The 20,194-nt window shown below is 38.6% G+C and overlaps 1 protein-coding gene across 1 annotated transcript in view; it reads left to right on the top strand.

The window, feature by feature from the left end:
• WRN (WRN RecQ like helicase) overlaps positions 1–20,194 on the top strand; it is a 196,331-nt gene that overhangs the window by 147,602 nt on the left and 28,535 nt on the right. Inside the window, exons 26-32 of the mRNA XM_055134049.1 lie at positions 8,979–9,149; positions 9,232–9,314; positions 9,862–9,943; positions 10,709–10,782; positions 13,458–13,533; positions 14,814–14,926; positions 17,444–17,558. Of these exons, the coding sequence (XP_054990024.1) occupies positions 8,979–9,149; positions 9,232–9,314; positions 9,862–9,943; positions 10,709–10,782; positions 13,458–13,533; positions 14,814–14,926; positions 17,444–17,558 (714 nt within the window). The remainder of the gene's footprint in view (positions 1–8,978; positions 9,150–9,231; positions 9,315–9,861; positions 9,944–10,708; positions 10,783–13,457; positions 13,534–14,813; positions 14,927–17,443; positions 17,559–20,194) is intronic.

The raw sequence follows: 20,194 nt of genomic DNA, 5'->3' as shown, positions 1-20,194 counted from the left end.
AGTAGACAAAGGACCAAACATGATGGCCTCTCATTATCTGTATTTCAAATCGTAATGCCCATAAGTAGAGAGAGAGAGCAAGAGGGAAACTGTCTGCCATAGAGGCTGAGGGAGGGGTGGGATAGGGGGGGATTGGGGGATACTGAGGACATTGATGGCGGAAAATGTGCACTGGTGGAGGGATGGGTGTTTGACCATTGTATGATTAAACTCAAACTTGAAAGCTTGAAATTGTAGCTCCTGGTGATTCAATAAAAAAAGTCAGTTTTTGTGTAGTGATATTTTTTCTAGGGGGAAGTAAAATCCCCAACAGACATGTATATTGGGTTTTTGGTTCACACCTGACTCTGCTCCGTGATTACTCCTAGCTCCATGTTCAGAGTTCACTCTTTTTTTTTTTTAATTTTATTGAATTTTACTGAATTTATTGAATTGGGGTTGGAGCGATAGCACAACAGATAGGGCATTTACCTTGCACGTGGCCGACCCAAGTTCGATTCCTTTCTCCTCTTAGAGATCCTGGCAAACTACAGAGAGTATCTCGCCCACATGGTAGAGCCTGGCAAGCTACTCATGGCATATGCAATATGCCAAAAACAGTAATAACAAATCTCACAATGTTACTGGTGCCCACTTGAGCAAATTGATGAACAGTGGGATGAGAGTGATACAGTGACAGTGATTATTGAATTACCATGAGATAGTTACAAGCTTTCATGTTTGGGTTACAATCTCACAATGATCAAACACCCATTCCCTCCACCAGTGCACATTCCCCACCACCAATATCCCAGGTATACCTCGCTTTCCCACCCTCCCCCCTGCGTCCATGGCAGACAATATTCCCCATACTCTCTCTCTACTTTTGGGCATCATGGCTTGCAACACAGACACTGAGAGGTCATTATGTTTGATCTGTTATCTACTTCCAGCACGCATCTCCCATCCCGACTAATTCCTCCAGCCATCATTTTCTTAGTGATCCCTTCTCTATTCCATCTGCCTTCTCCCTTCCTCTCATGAAGCAGGCTTCCAGCTATGGGGCGATCCTCCTGGCCCTTGTATCTGCTATCCTTGGATGTCAGCCTCATGTGATGTTATTCTATACTCCACAAATGAGTGCCGTCCTTCTATGTCTGTCCCTCTCTGATTCATTTCACTTAGCATGATACTCTCCATGTCTATCCATTTATAAGCAAATTTCATGACTTCATCTCTCCTAGCAGTGCATAGTATTCCATTGTGTAGATGTACCAAAGTTTCTTTATCCAGTCATCTGTTCTAAAGCACTCGTGTTGTTTCCAGATTTTGGCTATTGTGAACAGTGCTGCAATGAACATGCAGGTACAGATATCATTTCTACTGTGCTTTTTTGCATCCTCAGGATATATTCCCAGAAGTGGTATTGTGGGGTCATATGGAAGCTCAATTTCTAGTTTTTGAAGGACTGTCTATAATGTTTTCCAGAAAGGCTGGACCAGTCGGCATTTCCACCAACAGTGAAAGTGTCCCTTTTCCCCTACATCCACATCAGCGCTGGTTGCCTTTGTTCTTTTGAAAGTGTGCCAGTCTGTGTGGTGTGAGATGATATCTCATTGTTGTTTAGGTAGCTAAAAGAAACAATGGAAAGCAATGCCAATAAAATATAAGAGGATTTGAAGGTAGAAAAGCGGAAAATACAAGCAAAATTACAGACGGAAATGTCAGACATCATAGAGTTCACTTTTTCTAGTGCTTGAGTGACCATATGTGATGCTGGGGGTTGAACTGACTGTGTGCAGATGGCGCTTTACTCTCTGTCCTAGGTCCCTGGTCCCGGAATATATACTTTCTGACTTATGTTTTTTGTAAGGTACAGCCAAATATTATATATTGGTATGAGTTGAATGAATTAAAAGTAGAGCATGGAATCCTTTCCTAATAGGTATGCTTGCTTCAAATATTCTTAAAGGTTAAGGTTGAGATTCTCACATTGAGGTCGAATTCTTAAAATAAGCATTTATTTGTGAATACTCATATTTTATGTAAATATTTTCTGAGTATTTTGTTTAGGAAGGTAGATGCTATTTATGAAATATTTCTAATGAAATTTATTAAAATCTTGTTAACTTTTTAGATATTATAATGTTTTTAGAGAATTTAAATGGAATTTGAAGTTTTGTCTTTAACAAGTTTGAGTAGAAATTTAATAATAGAAATATTGCCTGAGGAGCTTGTTTTTAGCTGCTCTGTGTGTTACTGTGATTTTTTTTTTTTAGATAAAGATTCTGAGTTGCAGAGGATAGATTTTTATTTCACAGATCTCAAATGTAATTGAGGTCTCTGAAAATTTTTTTCTATTTCTGTGATCTTTAAAACCAGTGTATCACAGTTAAAAGTATAATTTGTAAACATTTTTCTTTATTATTCTAAAGGATAGTTTTTTATTTCACAGGTCTCAAATATGATTGTGATCTATGAACATTTCTTCTATTTAAAACTTGTGTATCCTGGTTGAATGTATAATTTATAAAAATTATCCTTCTTTTAATTTGCTATAACCTAGCAGTATCCAGTATCAACAAATAAGTGTAAGTGGGCTTCTTGACAAACTTGAACTGGTCACAGGAGGGATCAGGTTTCACTTATTACTTGAAAACCAGTCAGACTACTTATAGTGACATTCTCTTCTGGGAGTCCTCAAATTAAGAAGTTTCTTCTTTGTGAAATTTTATACTACCCTTGCTAGATAGAGTTGTAAAACTTTTTTAAAAGTACCACTTCATAAAAATTTATAGACACTGGGTGCAGTGAAAATGAGACACATTTCCCTCCTTCCCCCCAATTCAATGATCTTAGTATCTACTGGGATATTATTTTAAAAATAATTGTAATTTCTTTGGGAATTTAGTAAATTGTCCACCCGAACTAGTTTCTGAGGAACTAATATCTTGTAGGTAATTTTGATCTGTAAGATAAATAGGAAACTCTAGAAGTTTTTAAAAGAGATTTTATATACATATAATTTCAGCATATATGATGCTTACACAAGATATTTTTATTAGTATTGATGATTATAGAGCCCCTTTAGGTGATTATTGATGGAGTTTTTAATTTGTTTTTAAAGTACAAATTTAGATTGACATTAGATAGAAATGTCATGTAAGGAACTTTATTTTAGTTGTAAAGATTCATCACAGAAGAATTTCTAAAGACCCTACATGAAAAAGATATGCAATTAACTTGATTTTATAGGTTAGAAAGCAGAAGTAGTCATGACTTTGCATAATAAGGAGAGAGTAAAGCTTCTTTCCTGATCACATCAAGATTTTGACTTTTATTGTGGTTGCAGAATTTTAACCTTTTTGGTAAAAGGTGCTTTGGCTCTAGTCCAGTGTACAAAATCCCTTAAAATATTCAAGCTGAAGGGGAGGGTTCTCTGTTTAATTTTCTAGACATATTATTGTTTGATTGAAGAATACTCCTAGAAATTATACTCCTTTTTGGGGTTCTGTTTTGCGTTATAGAACAAGTACTTCAGTAATAACTATTGTAAGGCCTTAAGTGTCAGCTGTGAGTTTTTTGGTCTGTTGTTTTTTAGGCAAGTGTTAAAAATATAATTCGGTAAAAACATATTTGAACATAAACTATGGACTTATTTTGTACTTTAGAAATACAAGGATTTAAAGCTTCTTGAGTTAGAGTGTATGACTTATTTTTTATGGGGTTGGTTCGGGGAGCTGCCTTCTGAGCAGTGCTCAGGGGCCCGGGGCCAGCAGGGCATCCAGAGGTTCTCGGTCACCTGACAGTGCTAAGGTATCTATGTGCCATGGAACAAGCCTGGCTCCGGTACGTGCATGGCACGCTAGACTGGCACTACCTCCCTGTATTATTTCTTTGGCCTAGATTTGTAAAAAAGTAGTTACAAAATATCTGTTTTTGTGTAAGGCACTGTCTTCTTTTCGGGGAAAATTCAAAGCTGAAATAGATGAGACTTAGCTGGTAGGGGAGGTGGGTGTTGTTTGGGAAGAAATAAATGCTGTACAAAAATTATTAACATGTAAACTGTTTTCAAGTTCTGAAGAAAGATTGTTAATAACTATGAAATCAGAGAAGTCTTGTGTAGTATCATTTCTGTTTTGTGGACAGTATGGTGGATTTTGGCATCAGAACTAGAATAAGGAGAGAAGGATGAGGGGCCTTTTTAGCAGAAAGGATGACTACAAAACTATATATAAATTTTGAAGTAGTAGATTTAGATGAGCTGCAAATTTTAAAAAGTTTTCTCTATCAGATACTGCTGTACAGGTATTTTATTAGAAAATGATACTTTGGATCATGTATGGCCTTCTCACCTTCTTCAGTCTAATTTATCTTTAGTTAGTAAGTTGAAGATACATCTATTCCTTGACATATCAACTTGACGCCCATTGTTTTTCTAACCTGATGTTTTGGAGGTGCCACGGAATGATCTTTGGACCATACATATGAGACCTGAACACCACTGAGCTTGATCCTTGGCTACATACAGCTTGGTTTTTAAAGCAAAAGAGTGAGGTGATAACTTTTCTTTTTGAGATGTCATTCCATAGGGATATGAGCTCTTCCACCAAACAGACTATTGAGCCAACCACCTTATTTCACGCTGGCTGATACCAAGTCCCAGAAAATTTAATGACTTTCCCCAGGGAATATTCTTACATACTAGAATCAGGATAAGCAAGCAGCTTTCCTGTCAACCTGTTCCATGCATTTTTTACTTAGGCTTTTTATATGCAATTTGATTTTTTTACCTGTTAGATTGAAAGATCTAGAGATGCTAGAATAAAGATTTGTGATTAATTCATAGGATATACATGTATGAAATTGGGTCCTCCTTCATAATTAATGACCAAAACTTCTTTCATAATAGCTTTATCAGCTTCTAAGCTTTATCAGTGGAACAACGGAGTTCTACTCCATTGGGAGGTTAACCCAGAAGTTAACTAGTTAGCTAGACTTTAAGCAATTAGTAGAGATACTTAACTTAGGAGGAGTATTCACTAGACATTTGTTGTTGACAGTGATCTGTTTTTTTTTGGCGGGGGGTTAACTTGATTGACTGGAATTCTAGCTGAAAAGGGAATATTATTTCTAAAAACCAAAAATGCTTAGTATCAAAGAGCTGAGATATTTCATTCTATTTACAGTGATTGCCATGGAAACAAGGCATTGTAAATTTTTTTAACATAGTACTTGGTATCACAATAATTACTGATCATGAAGAGAAGGGAAAGTTACTCTTTATTTAACAAAGAAGTATCATTGCTTCATACTCGTAAATATGTCCATTTCCTTTAGGTTTTCTTTGGCTTACGAAAGGAAAGACCAGGGAAGTAAATTTTTAGTGTCCAGATTGCTATTAAGTGCTTGTCAGGTAATTTAATACCTTTGGTATTACTAGTTTGCAAGCAGTAGAAATTGCTATGACAAAGGTAAGTCCCAAGCAGATACTTTGCTACTATCTGTATTTAGGCTAATGCTGTTACAAGTGTTGCAGAGTAAATAAGTCATGGACTTTGCTTTTCAGTTAAGAAATACAGATTGAATTAAAGAATCATCTGTCAACTAATATAAGAGTTAATGTTGGCGGGGCCTGACCTGGTATTCAATCTATACAACATCCCTAAAAAACAGAAAGTCTTTGTTGGCAGGTGAAGAGATAGAAGCACATATTAATAATTCTCAAAGTTGGGAAGTTCTGTGTATTTGGTTCTGTGTATATAGTCAGCACATCAGTGTATGTCTGTGTGCATGTGTGTGTATGTACTTAACTAGATACTGGTGTCACCATATGTGTGTGTTTCTGTGTGGTAGAATAATAAGAGATTTAGACTAATTGGAGGCTTGTGTTCCAGGCCTAACTGCTATTTGACATCGTCGAGCCTCTGATCATTTGTAGGAGTCAGAATGTCTGTCCAGATGAAAAAAGCTGAATGTTCCTTCTATCTCTGAAATTCTGCATTCTTTAATTTTAGTCTTTCTAACCAAATCATCCCAAAGCCAGTTAGCCACCGAGTAGTACTGATAAAAAGGGAAAGGTGTTTCTGTACCCGGGCGTTTCTGTTTTTTTAATCTAAGCTTGATACTGAGGCACTGCTGCACATACTTCTGATTTAATTTCACTCCAGCCTAAGTGTTTTTGTGTGAGAATTCTACTTTATATCGGCTATTTCGCTTTCAATCACGTATTTAGTGTTCCAAAAGAACAAAGCAACCACAGCATTCTCATGACTTAAATAAAGCCAGTATTCTCTCTTACTTTTTTTTTTTGTGGGGATTTGTCCACTGTCCCTGGGGGCTCGGTCCCACGGGTTTTCCTCGTGCAGAGCACTGTGCTGCAGCCTCAGGTCGCCTCTGCTCTTAGACAGCAAGGAGTGCGGGCTGTCTGCTGCAGTCCACCGATACATTCTTTGGTATACACTAATAGTTAGACCTTTATTAAAGATAAAAATAGGTAAAAGATAGAAATATTGACTTACATAAAGGTTGTGTCTGTTACTAAAAATTTTGATTGCATTTAATATTGAAAAGTTTAGTAATCTCTTGATAAACCACCCGGTAACCTCTTGATATGCAGTACCTCGTGATAGATTCAAAGGAGGAACTTTTTTAAACGTGAATGTAACCCTAAAGTATACCACTTATATTAGAAAGCCTCAAGATACTTTATGTGATTTAAACAAAGAAATTAACTCGCTCGATCTGTTTGTTGCTAAGACAACACTGCATGTTAGTTCCCCAGGGGTGCCGCAGACTCTTCTGTGAACAAGAAGCTGTCTGGCAGTTTGAGAGTTGCCATTATAGCTCCTGAGGCCAAACTGCTCTGACAGAGAGCTGGAGCGGTTAGGAAGATCTGGTCTGCCTGCTCTGGTAACCACCAACCCTTGCTCTAATCTGGTTACAAACTGGATGCCACTCTTGGTAACAAGAATGCTAGTGGTCGTATTCTGGATTCTTTGCTAACAAGTCTCATAGAAAACAAACACCTCTACAGTTATTTATAACTGCAAAAATAGCAGAGGTATCGCTTTTTCCTCGCCCTGCTTGATTAATGGAGCTTAAATATGTTTGATTAATGAAACTAAATCATATCCAGAACTGTAGCTGAAAGGATATTTGAGAAATAGTGTTTGTGACTTCCCAGATTCTGTTAGGTGTTATAGCAGGTAGACACTAGAATGATGTTTGACTTCGAATCTGCAATTTTTGATAAAATCCTCTGTTGGTCTAATTCTGTATACTTTTGAAAGTAGAATTTTGGTGCTAGAGAGTACAGGGGTTAAGATGCTTGCCTTGTATACTGCTTACCACATTTTGAGCTTTGATCTGCAGCATGGCATATGTTCCCCTCAGCCCTGCCAGGAATAATCCTAGAGAACAGAGCCTAGAGTCAGCCCAGAGGATAGAGCCCAGTCAGCTCAGAGTATAGAGCCCAGAGTCAGCCCAGAATGTAAGAGCCAAGAGTCAGCCCAGAATGTAAGAGCCAAGAGTAAGCCCTGAGTACTGCTTGGTGAGCCCCAGAACAAAAATGAAAACAGACACCAAACACTGAAAATAGAATTTAAATGTGTGGGATAGGTAAAATTTGTAGCATGAGGGCAAAGTATATGAAAACCATTGGGTGAACTTGGGCAAGGCATCTCTGTTGAAGGACAGGAGAATCCCGATAATGTGCTGGCTTTCTCAGCATTTCTAAAACTTGATGGCTATGGAGAGTCTTCTGTAGGGATCTTCTCATCATTTAGGAAAAAGTATATTTATTTTGTCAATTTGGGGGCTGGAGAGATAGTGCCTTGGGTATGTGCTCTTTTTGCCCCGTGGCCGGCCCTTGTTCATTAAATCTCTGGCATCCATATGATTCCCTGAGTCTGCCAGAAATATGAGCCCAGCCTGGATCCTGCCCCCCACCCCATCCTCTCCCCCAAACAAATCCTCAGTTTTTCATGGACCTGCTTTTCCTGATATTTCTCAGTGCAGCAGGTAACTCAGAAATGAATGCATAAGTCTAACATATCACAAGAAGAAGCACAGGGCAAACAGCCTTGCACTGGAAATGGAGTTGCCCCGCCCTCCCTGAGTCTCTGCCATTGGATCGTAGACTTAACACCTGTGCTTCCCCCTGATCTGTGGTTGGTGGTCATTGTTTCCACGGGTCAGGGGATAGCTTTGTAGTGTTTCATCTCTAGTGCCACATGGTCATGGGAACGGTCCCTAAGCACTAAGCCAGGAGCAGCACCCACTACCACCAAAACCAGAAAAAAAAAAGCTACCCACAAGCTAATTAAACAAGGCAATGGTGTATGTGGATAAAATGTCTAAATATCAAAGATGAAGCGTTAGAGAGCCAGAGGGATGGTGCAGTGTATAGGGTCTTTGCCTTGCATGTGCTTGACCTGGGTTTGTTCCCCAGAATCCCATATGGTCCCCTGGGAATTACCAGGAATAATTCCTGGGTGAAGTACCAGGAGGAACACCTGAGCACCTCTGGTGATATATCTCCAAGCCCAGCCTCTAAATCATATGTGAATTTTTCTGCCATTATTTAGGAGATGAGGGGAACATTGTTTTGATTATATATTTATTTGTGACAGTATTCAGAGTCAGCAAGATGACTCTAAATTTTTCTTGGTTAAACTGAAATTTAGAGTCCAGGGATATGACTCAATGGTAGAGTAATTGTCTTACTGGTGTGATGCCCTAGGTTCCATTTCTGGCACCTCATGATTCCCTGAGCACTGCCAGTGGAGTAGACTCATGAGCTTTGAGCTAGAAGTAGCCTCTTAGTGCGCGCGCGTGCGCGCAAACACACACACACACACACACACACACACAGAACTCAAGTGAAATTCCAAAATTTAGTTTTAAGTCTAAAGCATTAATGAATAATTTTTTTATTTTGCTTAACCTATTGAATTAAATAAGCACTTTTAGATATTGACTTTTATTCCTAATTTCAGTATTCCCAGCGCCTTGAAGACAGATATCGAAAGCACAGTTTTTTTGGCATTGGCAAGGATCACACAGAGAGTTGGTGGAAGGCTTTATCTTATCAGCTTGTTATTGAGGGATTCTTGATAGAAGCTTCTGGGAAGAGCAAGTATGTGAAGATTTACAAACTTACAGAAAAGGTAAACAATGTTGGAGTCTACCTGTGTGGTTTAACTTTTCTTGTTATATTTTAAAAGATTTCTCTTTGTGTTATTTTGTTAGGGTAGAAATTGGCTTGATAAAGCCAGTACAGAGACTGCTCGGAAACTTATCCTTCAAACTAATGAAGAATTATGTTCATCGAGGTATCTACAAAGGTTCTTTTTTATGTTTTTTGCTTTGTTTTGTTTTGTTTAAATGATTCTGTTTGTGCAAATTATAGGTACCACACAGGTAAAATGAATCAAAACACTGGTTTGAATGCCTCTGAAAGTCCATTTGGAGTAGGGGTCAGAGGGAGGAAGATAAATCCTAGAACACTTTCTTGTCTAATACCAGATGGTTGAGTATAGTATTTCGAAGTGACTTTCTCACTGATCTTAGAAGCAGCAACGAGAACACTGTTGATTCCCATACCCCATTTCTTCCTTACCTGGAAAAGAAATGGTGGGAAGGAAATTACTTATTACTCATTATTAATACCCTCATATATATTATAGATCATTTATTAATTTTTCTAACTTAAACTTTCCAGAGCTTATCCTGGGGAAATATTTTTTTATTTAAAAAAATCAGGGATTTAAAAAGAATAATTTAATCTCCGCTGCCTTTGTGAGAGTGGAGGCATGATGATTCATGAAGGACATAATTGCATTTTAACATTTGAGATAATTTAATTTTATTGTTTTTCAGTTCTAAAATTGTGTCTTCAGGCAGTCGTAGTCAACAGTATTTCTCCAGACAAGAAGCAACTGAATTAAGTGCAGAGAGGAAGGTATGTTTTTATTGAAGGGACAGTTCTTATTTATTTTATTCTTTACTGATGCAGTTCCTGTTTAAAAATATTAGATTTTAATTTCCCTTCAGTTAAAGAGGAAAATTCTATATATAGAAAAACGTAAAATTTAGAGAAAAAGGTGTTAGGATGGTATTCAGTTTGCGGTGCATAATTTCTGGGGTTAATAGAACAGAAGTATTTGAGGAGGTAACTTACTATGATTCTTTAAGAATTTATTAAAAACGATTTGGTTTACATGTTATAATCTTTATAGTTGATAAGAAAAATAAGCCTCATTACTGTTTTCATTAAAGTTATGTGTGTATGTGTCTGTTTTATATCTCCACACACACAGTAAACAAATGTATGCATACACAGACACTAATGCTTAGCATTGCCATCTTTATTAACTATTGTAGATTAAAATATTACTCACAAGCTAACTAGAACAGTGGGGTAAAGGACAAATGTACTGAATTAAACTTTCTGGTAAACTTTTTTTCTGCTTTATTAAAGTATGCAGAAAATAATTGAATTATATTTTAACTTTGGCTTTCGTTGTCTCAGTGCATTCTTATGGTCATATATTCTTTATAGATTTGGGAGGGATACTACATTGGGTTATATTTCTAATGACCTTTAAGATACTAGAAATCGATTATTTAAGAGCTTATTGCCAGGTAATTTATTTGATTTGGTTAAGTCAGAAGAAAATATATGTCAGCTTTTGTATAATATTTTTTTTTGTATGTTTAAAAACAGTCTAACTTGGAGAAGGTTTATTCTTACAAAACATTTGATAAGGTGTCTTCTGGGAATAACAGTCCTAAAAAAAGGTACAGAGTTCAGTATTTTAATTTTCTATACTTGCTTTATCATTTTTTTCTACTTTTCAAAAAATTTTTAAAAGTTGTCGGGTCATTTCATTGATGTCAAGAAATGAAGGTTTAAGTTTGAGTTTCTAAACATTTACCAAATGATTCCACTCATAAAGAAACAAGGCAGGGGAATAGACAAAGCCCAGCAGAAGCAAATCCTTCAAGGCTCTGTGGAAGAAATGAGGTTGCCTAAGAGAAGGACATCAGGGAACTGAAGTGGGAAGGGCTGAGTTGTCTTGGGAGGTAGAGGTGGGTGTGCTATGGTCACATGCATTTTGAAGAGGTGTGAAATTATACACTTGAAAACATGTCTTATAAGCCAGTGTTACCTCAGTGAAAAACAGAAATAGCCACAGGGGCTTAAAACACTTGCCAGCAAGTGCAGGGCCATTAGTTCACACCCTGATGCTGCGCTGAGGCAATCTTCACTGCTCTGCTTCTAAGGACCCTTTGGCAGAAAGGGCCCCAGTGGCTGGGAAGAGAGCACAGGGGGCAGAGCATGCTCAGGGACCCTGGTTCTGTTCCCAGCAATACATGGGCCCCTTGTGTAGCTCTGAAAGCACCCAGGCTCTGTGAGGTGGCCCTGGCAACCAGCCATTACCACTCGCCCCAGTGTTAAACCATCTGGCTGGTAGGCTGACTCGGTCTGGGGGGTGTAGCCCCAGACTCTGTGAGCATCGCCTGGAAGGTTCAAGAAAATGGTTCCGTGACTTTATTTCTTTACATTCTGGGTTTGTGGCTATACCCAGCGGTGCTTAGGGACTTTTTCTGACTGTGCATAGGAGTCATTCCTGGTAGTGCTCAGGAGAGCGTCTCTGGTGCCGGGATTGAACCAGGGTGAACCACCTGAAAGGCAAGAGCCTTGGCCCCTGCACCATCTCTTTAGTCTCCTGACTCATGACTTTAAGAACTGCTCAGGGCAAGTGAGGCCGTGGGTTTACCCGTGCCTCTGTATGTGCTAGAATGGTCCTGTCAGCCCCCCTGTCAGGGGATCTCGGGTGAGGAAGAAACAAAATAGGAAACAAAAGCGAAAGCACAAGCCTTCAGTGTTAAAATTATTAAAGCAGTTGTATAAAGTAGTAGTATTAATGTTACTTTGCTAACTTCATTATTGGGTATATTTGTCCACCTGACTATGCCAAATAGTAAGCATTTTACAGATAGCCTATTTATCTGTAATTAACTATTATTTACTGCTGTTTGCTATTGAAGAGACCAAGGGCTAAGAAGTTTATTCATTTAAAAGCAACAACTAATAGCTGAGTTGGCTTTCAAGTAGTTTTGTAGATCTTTAATGTCTAAGTACTAATTATGTAAGAAATACATATTTTTGCTTTATAAGAGTCTTTATGGCAGTATAAAATGGTAGATTAATGATGGTAGGGAATAAAGGTAATACACAGATTGCTCTTTTAAGTTGCATATTTGACTTGTGTGTGAAGAATGTTTAGGATTATGGAAGGTCTTTAATAATGCATGACAATCTGTTCTTGTTTCATGGTTACAAGTATTTCCACTTACCTCTGGTGATATTCATTATATTTATTTTGAATTTCTCTGTACTTAAATTAGCATTTATAGGTATAACATTTAAAGTGTTTCCCTCATAAATTTTTGCTTCAGTGGTATATTATCCAGAATTTTGTCAGTATAAATGATACTAAAATTTCTTTGAAAAATATTTTAAGCAACCATTTGCAGATGGCATACTCTATAGAGTTCCAGAAGTAGTTTTTATTTTGGTCCACACCTGTGGTGTTCAGGGATTACTCTGGCTCTAGCTCAGTGATTGTTGTGCCAGGCAGGTGCCCTGCCTGCAGTACTATTGCCTTAATCCCAGAATTTTGGAGAAAATTGTGAATAATTCACCCCGTGAGTTATTCCTCAGGAACCCAAAATTAGACTATCTTAGGGATAAAAATCCTTAGATTGTAAATCTTAGATGTATCCCTCTTGTTTTTAAGAAAACGTTGAACCCCTTGGACTGGGGATGTGGCGTAAGTGGCAGAATTCATGCTTTGTAGATTCTGTGTGAGACTACAGGCTTGATTGCTGCCACCAAATGGCCCTGCTGAAAGCCAAGTGTTGGCCCCAAGTGTCCCCTTGCCCCATCAGTATCACCAGATGTAGTCCCCCAGCAACAGCAAACATGTTCTTCAGTACAGATACTGAATTACTTTCCCCAAAGCATTTAGCTAAGGGAGAGGGTTGTACCTGTGCTGCTCTGAGTCAGCACCACTTTGGGATGAACTACAGTTGCAGCTGAGACTTTTCCTGTGAGCAGCAGGGGGTGACCCAGCAGTGGTTAAGTGCTTGCTTAGCATTTGGGAGGCCTGGGCTCAATCTCACCATCACATGGTTCCCCTTGCATCTTGCCAGAAGCACCCCCAAATACTATAGGGTGGACCGCAAAGGGAAAAAAATTCTAAACATTCCATCTTCAGAATAGCCATATCTGATCCAAATTGTTCAGAAGTAAGCTATAAGTAAACACCAAATTGCCTTACTGGCATTGTGAAGACTAAATGTTAATGATCACTTTTGTTAAGATATTCTTATTTGTCAGGGTGACACGAATAGTGAACCAGGAGGGAAAAAATGCTTCCATTATCTGTTTTCTGTTAAAAATTTAGCCTCATGGTGGCGTCATTGGGGAAGTCTTCCAGATCTTCAGAATGCGTGATCTCAGCTCAAGAGCAGGAGACTCAGGTAAGGGTTTTGTAAAGTGGCCTTGTTCTATGGAAGGATAGTTAGGGTTTGATGCTTGCTTACACTTATTTAGCCAGTATGTGGTTGAGGTGGGGGAGGGGGGTGAGGTTGGGTCATACCTAGCAGTGTTTGAGGGCTGTTCCTGACTCTGTTCAGGCATGACCCTGGGTGGTGCTCAGGGTACCATATGGTACCTGGGATTTGAACCAAGGTTATGGTTACCATAGCATCTACATGCTTTGTCTTCTGTACTCTGTTGCCAGTATTTTTTAAATTAATTTTATTTTATAAAGTTCACAATGATTTATTACATTCAATATTCCAAAACCAATCCCACCATGATTACACCTTCCCACCACTATTATTTCCAATTTTCCCAACCACCACCCAAATCTGCCCCAATAGCAGGCAGGTCCTAAATAATTTATTTTGTATTGCTTGTTATGAATAATTCTCTAAAAATGATCAAAAGAGGTTTTCTTAGAAGGAAGTAAGTGAAGATTTTTGGAACTCACCATGGAGCCATTGAGCCCTGTATAAGAGATTACTAATACGTTGTTACAGGCTGAATCTTGTGTGCTACTAATTTTTTAATCGAGATCGGTTGCCTCTACATCACATCCTATCCATTGTGTGCTACTCCTGGCACATCAGTCGTGTAGGGGATGAGGTGTCCAGGAATTCTAGATTTTTGTATTGGGTGATAAACTGGAGTAACATTTTTAACTGGATAGTGACTTTGGGGTCTGGAGGCATCTCTGCAGCTTGTTTCTCTCTTCCAAGATTTATTTGTGTGTCTCTGGACCCTGGCCTGGTAATGAGCTTATATGGCGCCAGAGGCAGTCTGTGTGTGTGACCACAGTGAAGAATGTTGGTGGGGAGAGAGCCCATCCCCGACTCTGAGAGCCTGGAGATTTCGGCCACAAAACCGGTGTAGCTGAGTCTTTCAACAGATCCACTCATGGATGAGGCTTGTCCAAGCCTTGGCGATCAGCCATGAGCATGGTGGCAGTCGGGTTCTGGAGGTTCTCGTTGCCAGGGCTCTGTGGGGCAAGTGGGGAGACTCACCTGCCCCGCTCTGGGGTGCCCCGGGTATGACGGTCAGCCTGTGCTGCCAGTCCTTTTACAGTTATTCTTTAGTTGAGAGTCTGAGTTAGTGTCTATTTTTATCCTGAGAGAATGTTGTATTGAAGCTCAAAAAAATAATGGACTTGGTTTTCTTAAGCACATCTGAAAATGCTGAATTGTTAATCTTTGCTTTTATTCTTTTTTTGGTTCAGACTGTGTTATATTGCAAATTAGTAGAAGCCAGGCAGAAACATGCCAGTAAAATGAATGTTCCCCCAGCCATTCTGGCAACAAATAAGATATTGCTGGATATGGCCAAAATGAGGTAAGTCATCTATTTGGACATGTTTTATTTGCAAATAACACTAACATACATTCTTTTGTTTGTTTTGTTTTTTTGTCTTTTGGGTCACACTTGGCATTGCTCAGAGCTTACTTCTGGCTCTGGGCTCACTGAAGGATTCAGGGGACAGCCTGGGGTCCCAGGGATCAAATCCAGGTTGGCCGCATGCAGGGCAAGTGCCCAAACCACTGTACTATCCCCCCACCCCTGTGAAGTTTTTTACTGTGTGATAGAATGACTGACTTCAGCTGTCAGCTTAGTTGAGGTATATCTCAAATCTCTTTTCTGAGCTTGAATTTCTGCATGAATAAAAACTGCATGTTTTCAGGATTCATATCCAGAGTGTATATAATCCAGTCCAGGATTCATGAAAACCAGTATGTGTATTTTATGCAAAAACTGAACTCTTATAATTTTTTAAGTTTTGTTCCCATTCATGTAGGTTTAAAACTACTATTATTTTTACTTTTGTGTATGTATCTTCATCTTCCTCTTATTGTCATGGTTTTTGGGGTTAAATGTTCTTGTGTGTCTTTTAGGACCTTTCTCACTTTCCTTAGAGATACACTGTTGTCAGATCATTACCCTTTGACTATTGCCAAAAGTCAAATAGTCAAATGTTTCTTCACTGTGTTTTTTTTTTCCCATTCCTTTCTCTTTTCCATCTGACATGTAGGTGGCAGATTAGCTTTACTTTATCATATTGTACTTCTGCTTAAGTAATTTCCCAGTCTTTTTAAACCTGACAATTCAAGACCTTTAGTTCATAGACCTAAAGTTTTTTTTTCTATACAATTCACTAAATTTTGAAAGGTTAGAGTTACCTAGATTACTTACCACATACTGAATATCCCTTTTCAACTTCCATGTACTTTCTTTCAGTGTTATTTCTGTTTTGCAGTTTCCTTGATTGTCCCAAATTCTTGTTAGGAAATCCTTAAGGATTTTTGTTATACTGCTACATTTTGGAATCTTGTTTCATATCAGTAAGTCAGTTCTTCCCTATGGAATATTATTAAAGATCTTTAAAATTCCAAGGATGGCATTTGTCAAACAGTATTTTCTTTTTCCTCCTTATTATTGGTATACATGTGTTAGAGTTTCTAGATTTAATATTCTGTGGCTAAAGATATTTTGTTCCTCATCTCTGTGTCTTCCAAAGCACTTTTTACACTGCCTAATAAATACTGAATGGTTAATAAATATAAAGATGTTATTTTCAAAGACTAATTGGCTGGTGGTTATATTGGTTCTATTTGTCTTCTCTGTTTCTTTTCAGGAAGTGGTTTCTATCACTAAATTTATTCAAAAGATTGTTTGTTTGTTTGTTTTGAGGCCACATCCAGCTGTGCTGAGCGCTTGTCCCTGACTCCATGCTCAGGAATCACTCCTGAGAGTGCTTGGGAACCATATGTGGTACTGGGGGTCAAACCCAGTTTGTCGTGTTCAAGACAAGACTGTGACCTCCTCTCTTTGACCACAGGAGATACTAGGACAGAGTTTCCTAAATCTAATAACATTTGAGCATATATCTTGCAGCAAATATTTCATTAAAAAATTAATTTGGGACTGGATTGATAGTTCAGTGGGCTTGAGTGCATGCTTCACATGTATGAGGCTAGACCCTTGGCACTTCATGGTCCCTGAACACAGGGAGTATCTTCTGAGCACCACTGAATGTGATCCCCTGCCCCAATTTTTTTTTCCTAAGGCTGGGGAGATGATATGCTGGGGTGCATGTTTTATAAGCAGGAATGCCGGGTTTGATACACAGTGCTTGACGGCTTCCTGAGCACCAGTGGAGCAGCCACTGAACCCAGAGTAGCCCCCAAGCACCTTGGCGTATGTATGACCCTAGAACCAATATGGGGGGGTTTGGGAGAAAGTCCAGGAGTTAAACCTCTTGCCTTGCAGGTGATCAGTACTTCATGCTGTTCCCTCCCACCCTCATCCCTGCAAGGTGTGACCCCTGAGCACCACCAGGCGTGGCCCCAAAACCAAAAAGAAAAGTTTTACACCATACTTTGTTGTCTAAAATACACATTGAGAGGAATTGAAATGATCATTAGATTGGTAGTTTCTAAGAAAAAGGATATCATGAAGTCTCAGGGAATTGACATTGTAAGAAACCTCAGAGGTGGGGCAGAGACATATCTCCATGGTAGAAGGTCAGCTTCACATGTATGAGGCCCTGGATTCAGTCCCAACAAACACTCACACCCCATAAAAGTAATGAGTTAAAAGCCTAAGTTAGTGAGGTTTAACTCGTGTAGGTAAATACTTTATAGGTAGTGAATGGGATTTCTTTTTGAGTGTTCTTATTTCTCTCAGTTACTATCAGAGCATCATAGTTTTTTTTTTCTGATCTATAACAATAATATAACCTGTATTGTACGTTGTTTTGGGGCTATTAGAAAAAATGTTTACTGAACATCAATATGAAGCTATGTCCCTGAGATGATTTCTTAGCTTTCTTGACTTTTTTTTTTTCAATGACAGACCTACTACTGTTGAAAATGTGAAGAGGATTGATGGGGTTTCTGAAGGCAAATCTACCATGTTGGCCCCTCTCTTGGAAGTTATCAGAGATTTCTGTCAATCAAATACTATTCAGGTAAAGTACACTGGATTGCAGGAATTTGGAGAAAAAAAATCCCCCTTTTGACCATGTCAAAAGCACCCATGAAAAGTATTTAGACTTGGAGTGATAGGACTGCGGGTAGCATGTTTGCCTTGCATGCAGCTAAGCTGGACTCAGTCCCCAGCACTCCATATGGTTCCCCATGGACCCCACCAGGTGTGATTCCTGAGCACTACCAGGTGTAGGCAGCCCCCAAACCCCCAGCCCCCACCCCCCCGCCCCCCCCAAAAAAAAGAAGAAGAAGAAAACACTTTCTTTCCACTATGGCTACTTAGAAGATGAATTCAGGTTATGTCTCATAAAAACAGAGTATAAAAACAGAGTAGTTACATTTCACAATGTATGTACAAAAGTGGGGGACTAGACTCCTCATATCTTTCTACTTTGTTAGAATTGTTTAATTTAAACACTGCATTTTACTTTGTTCTGGAGTCACACCTTGCATAACTCAGGGCTTCCTCCTGGTGGTGCTTGGGGAACCATGTGTGGTTCCAGGAAGAAACTGGGTTGGTAATGTGCACAGCAAGTACTTTAGCTCTCGTCCTGTCTCTCCCAACAATACTGTAGTTTTGATTGGCTAGTTCTTGTACCTTCAAAGTTGTGAGACTTGTTACTGTTTTTGGCATATCGAACAGGCCATGGGGAGCTCACCAGGCTCTGCTGTCTGGGCAGGATACTCTCGGTAGCTTGCCGGGCTCTCCAAGAGGAACACTCGAGCAAATCGATGAACAACAGGATGACAGTGCTACAGTGCTACCGTCAAAGTTAGATATAAATGAAAGCAGCATTTTTCCTGCTGTCTCTCTGTAAGCGGCCCGGCTACCTTGTTTCCCTTACTGTTGGCTAACAACTTTCCCCTTCAACCATGATTTTTTTTTTTTAAATAAAGCATGTTATTTCATGTTCCCTTCAATCATCATCACATTTTCATCATACCCTCTATTTTAAGTGAGCCTTTATATAAGGATCATTTAGGTTTAGTTCTTTTAAAAAAATTTTTTTTTTTTTAAAAAAAAAAAAACATGGTGCCCACTCAGTGTCTGTGTTGCAAGCCATAATGCCCAAAAGTAGAGCGAGTATGAGGAATATTGCTCATGATCAGGTTTCAGTTATACAGTATCCCAACACCTGTCCCTCCACAAGTGTGCATTTCCCACCACTCAAGTCCATTCCCTGCCCACTGTCCCCCTGTTACCCCTGGCGGTGCTGGAGGACCATATGGGATGCTGAGAATCGAACCTGGGTTGGCCGCGTGCAAGGCAAATGCCCTACCCGATGTGCTATCGCTCTAGCCCCAAGGGTGTTATCTTTTTTATGAATTAATGCTATTATTTAATAATGAATTCACTTTCCCTCCTACTCCTTTTTCAAGAAAGGAAATTGAAATCAGGCAAAAGTACTCCAAAGAATAGGTATAAAACCTTTTCAAACTTAGAGAAAATGTTGATTCCTGTTTTGAGGAATTATACTGGACAATGCAGGTCAAGAATATTACTGAATAAATATACTCTAATATTTTTTAAGCCAGTATTATCCTTTTAATATGTTTACTTGAAAATTTGAAGTAAAACTTAATACTGTCATAATATAAATCAAAAACTGTGAGGGCATGAATATTAAAACTCATTAAGCTGATCATTTAAGAAAAATATTTTCTCATTCCTCCATCCTTCTTGGAGAGCCCGGCAAGCTACCGAGAGTATCTCGCCTGAACGGCAGAGCCTGGCAAGCTCCCCGTGGTGTATTCGATATGCCAGAAACAGTAACAAGTCTCACAATGGAGACGTTACTGGTGCCCACTTGAGCAAATTGATGAGCAACAGGATGATAGTGACAGTGATAAAGTGATTTTCTCATTTAAAATATTTAAATCCTTTCTAGAAACACATATAATGAAAATTTTGATGCTTAACTTTAAGCCCATCTCTTCCTCCAAAGATAGATTCAAGTTGACATCTACTTTGAAAAGTTTATAAAGATAGAAAACTTTAAGTACAGTAACATACTGTAGTTAATATTGAAACCTGTAATAGATACTAAATAATTAGTCTTATGAATGTATAGGTATCATTTTGATAGAAATTTACATTTTATTTTCATATCTTGTCATTTGAAGATTTTAATAAAAATGATATTGAATATTATTGAATATTATTTTACTGCCTGATAAGGAATAGAAATAAGTGGGTTTTTTTTTTAATATACCACTTAATTTTATAAGGAAGAGCCTGGCAAGCTCCCAGTGGCGTTTTCGATATGCTAAATACAGTAACAATAACAGGTCTCATTCCCCTGACCCTGAAAAGAGCCTCTAATCATTGGGAAAAAACGGCTAAGGAGAGGCTTCTAAAATCTCAGGACTGGGACGAATGGAGACATTACTGGTGTCTGCTCTAGTAAATTGATGAACAACGGGATGACAGTGATACAGTGATTCCGTGATAATTTTATAATTTGAATTATATGACCCAAGGCAGAATCTTTTCTAAAATTTCTATAATTTTATTTTGCATATGCAAAAATATTGGAGCTCTGCACATTAATACAAAAGCTAATTCCAGTAAAGTAATCCTAGGATTGGGGATTTCGTGTTCTTAGTATATTTGCCT

This window comes from Sorex araneus, chromosome 1 (genome assembly GCF_027595985.1).
Source record: "Sorex araneus isolate mSorAra2 chromosome 1, mSorAra2.pri, whole genome shotgun sequence".
In the NCBI taxonomy this organism is placed as follows: Eukaryota; Metazoa; Chordata; class Mammalia; order Eulipotyphla; family Soricidae; genus Sorex; species Sorex araneus.
Note: the sequence above shows the minus strand (reverse complement) of the source record. Positions and strands in the feature narration are given on the sequence as shown.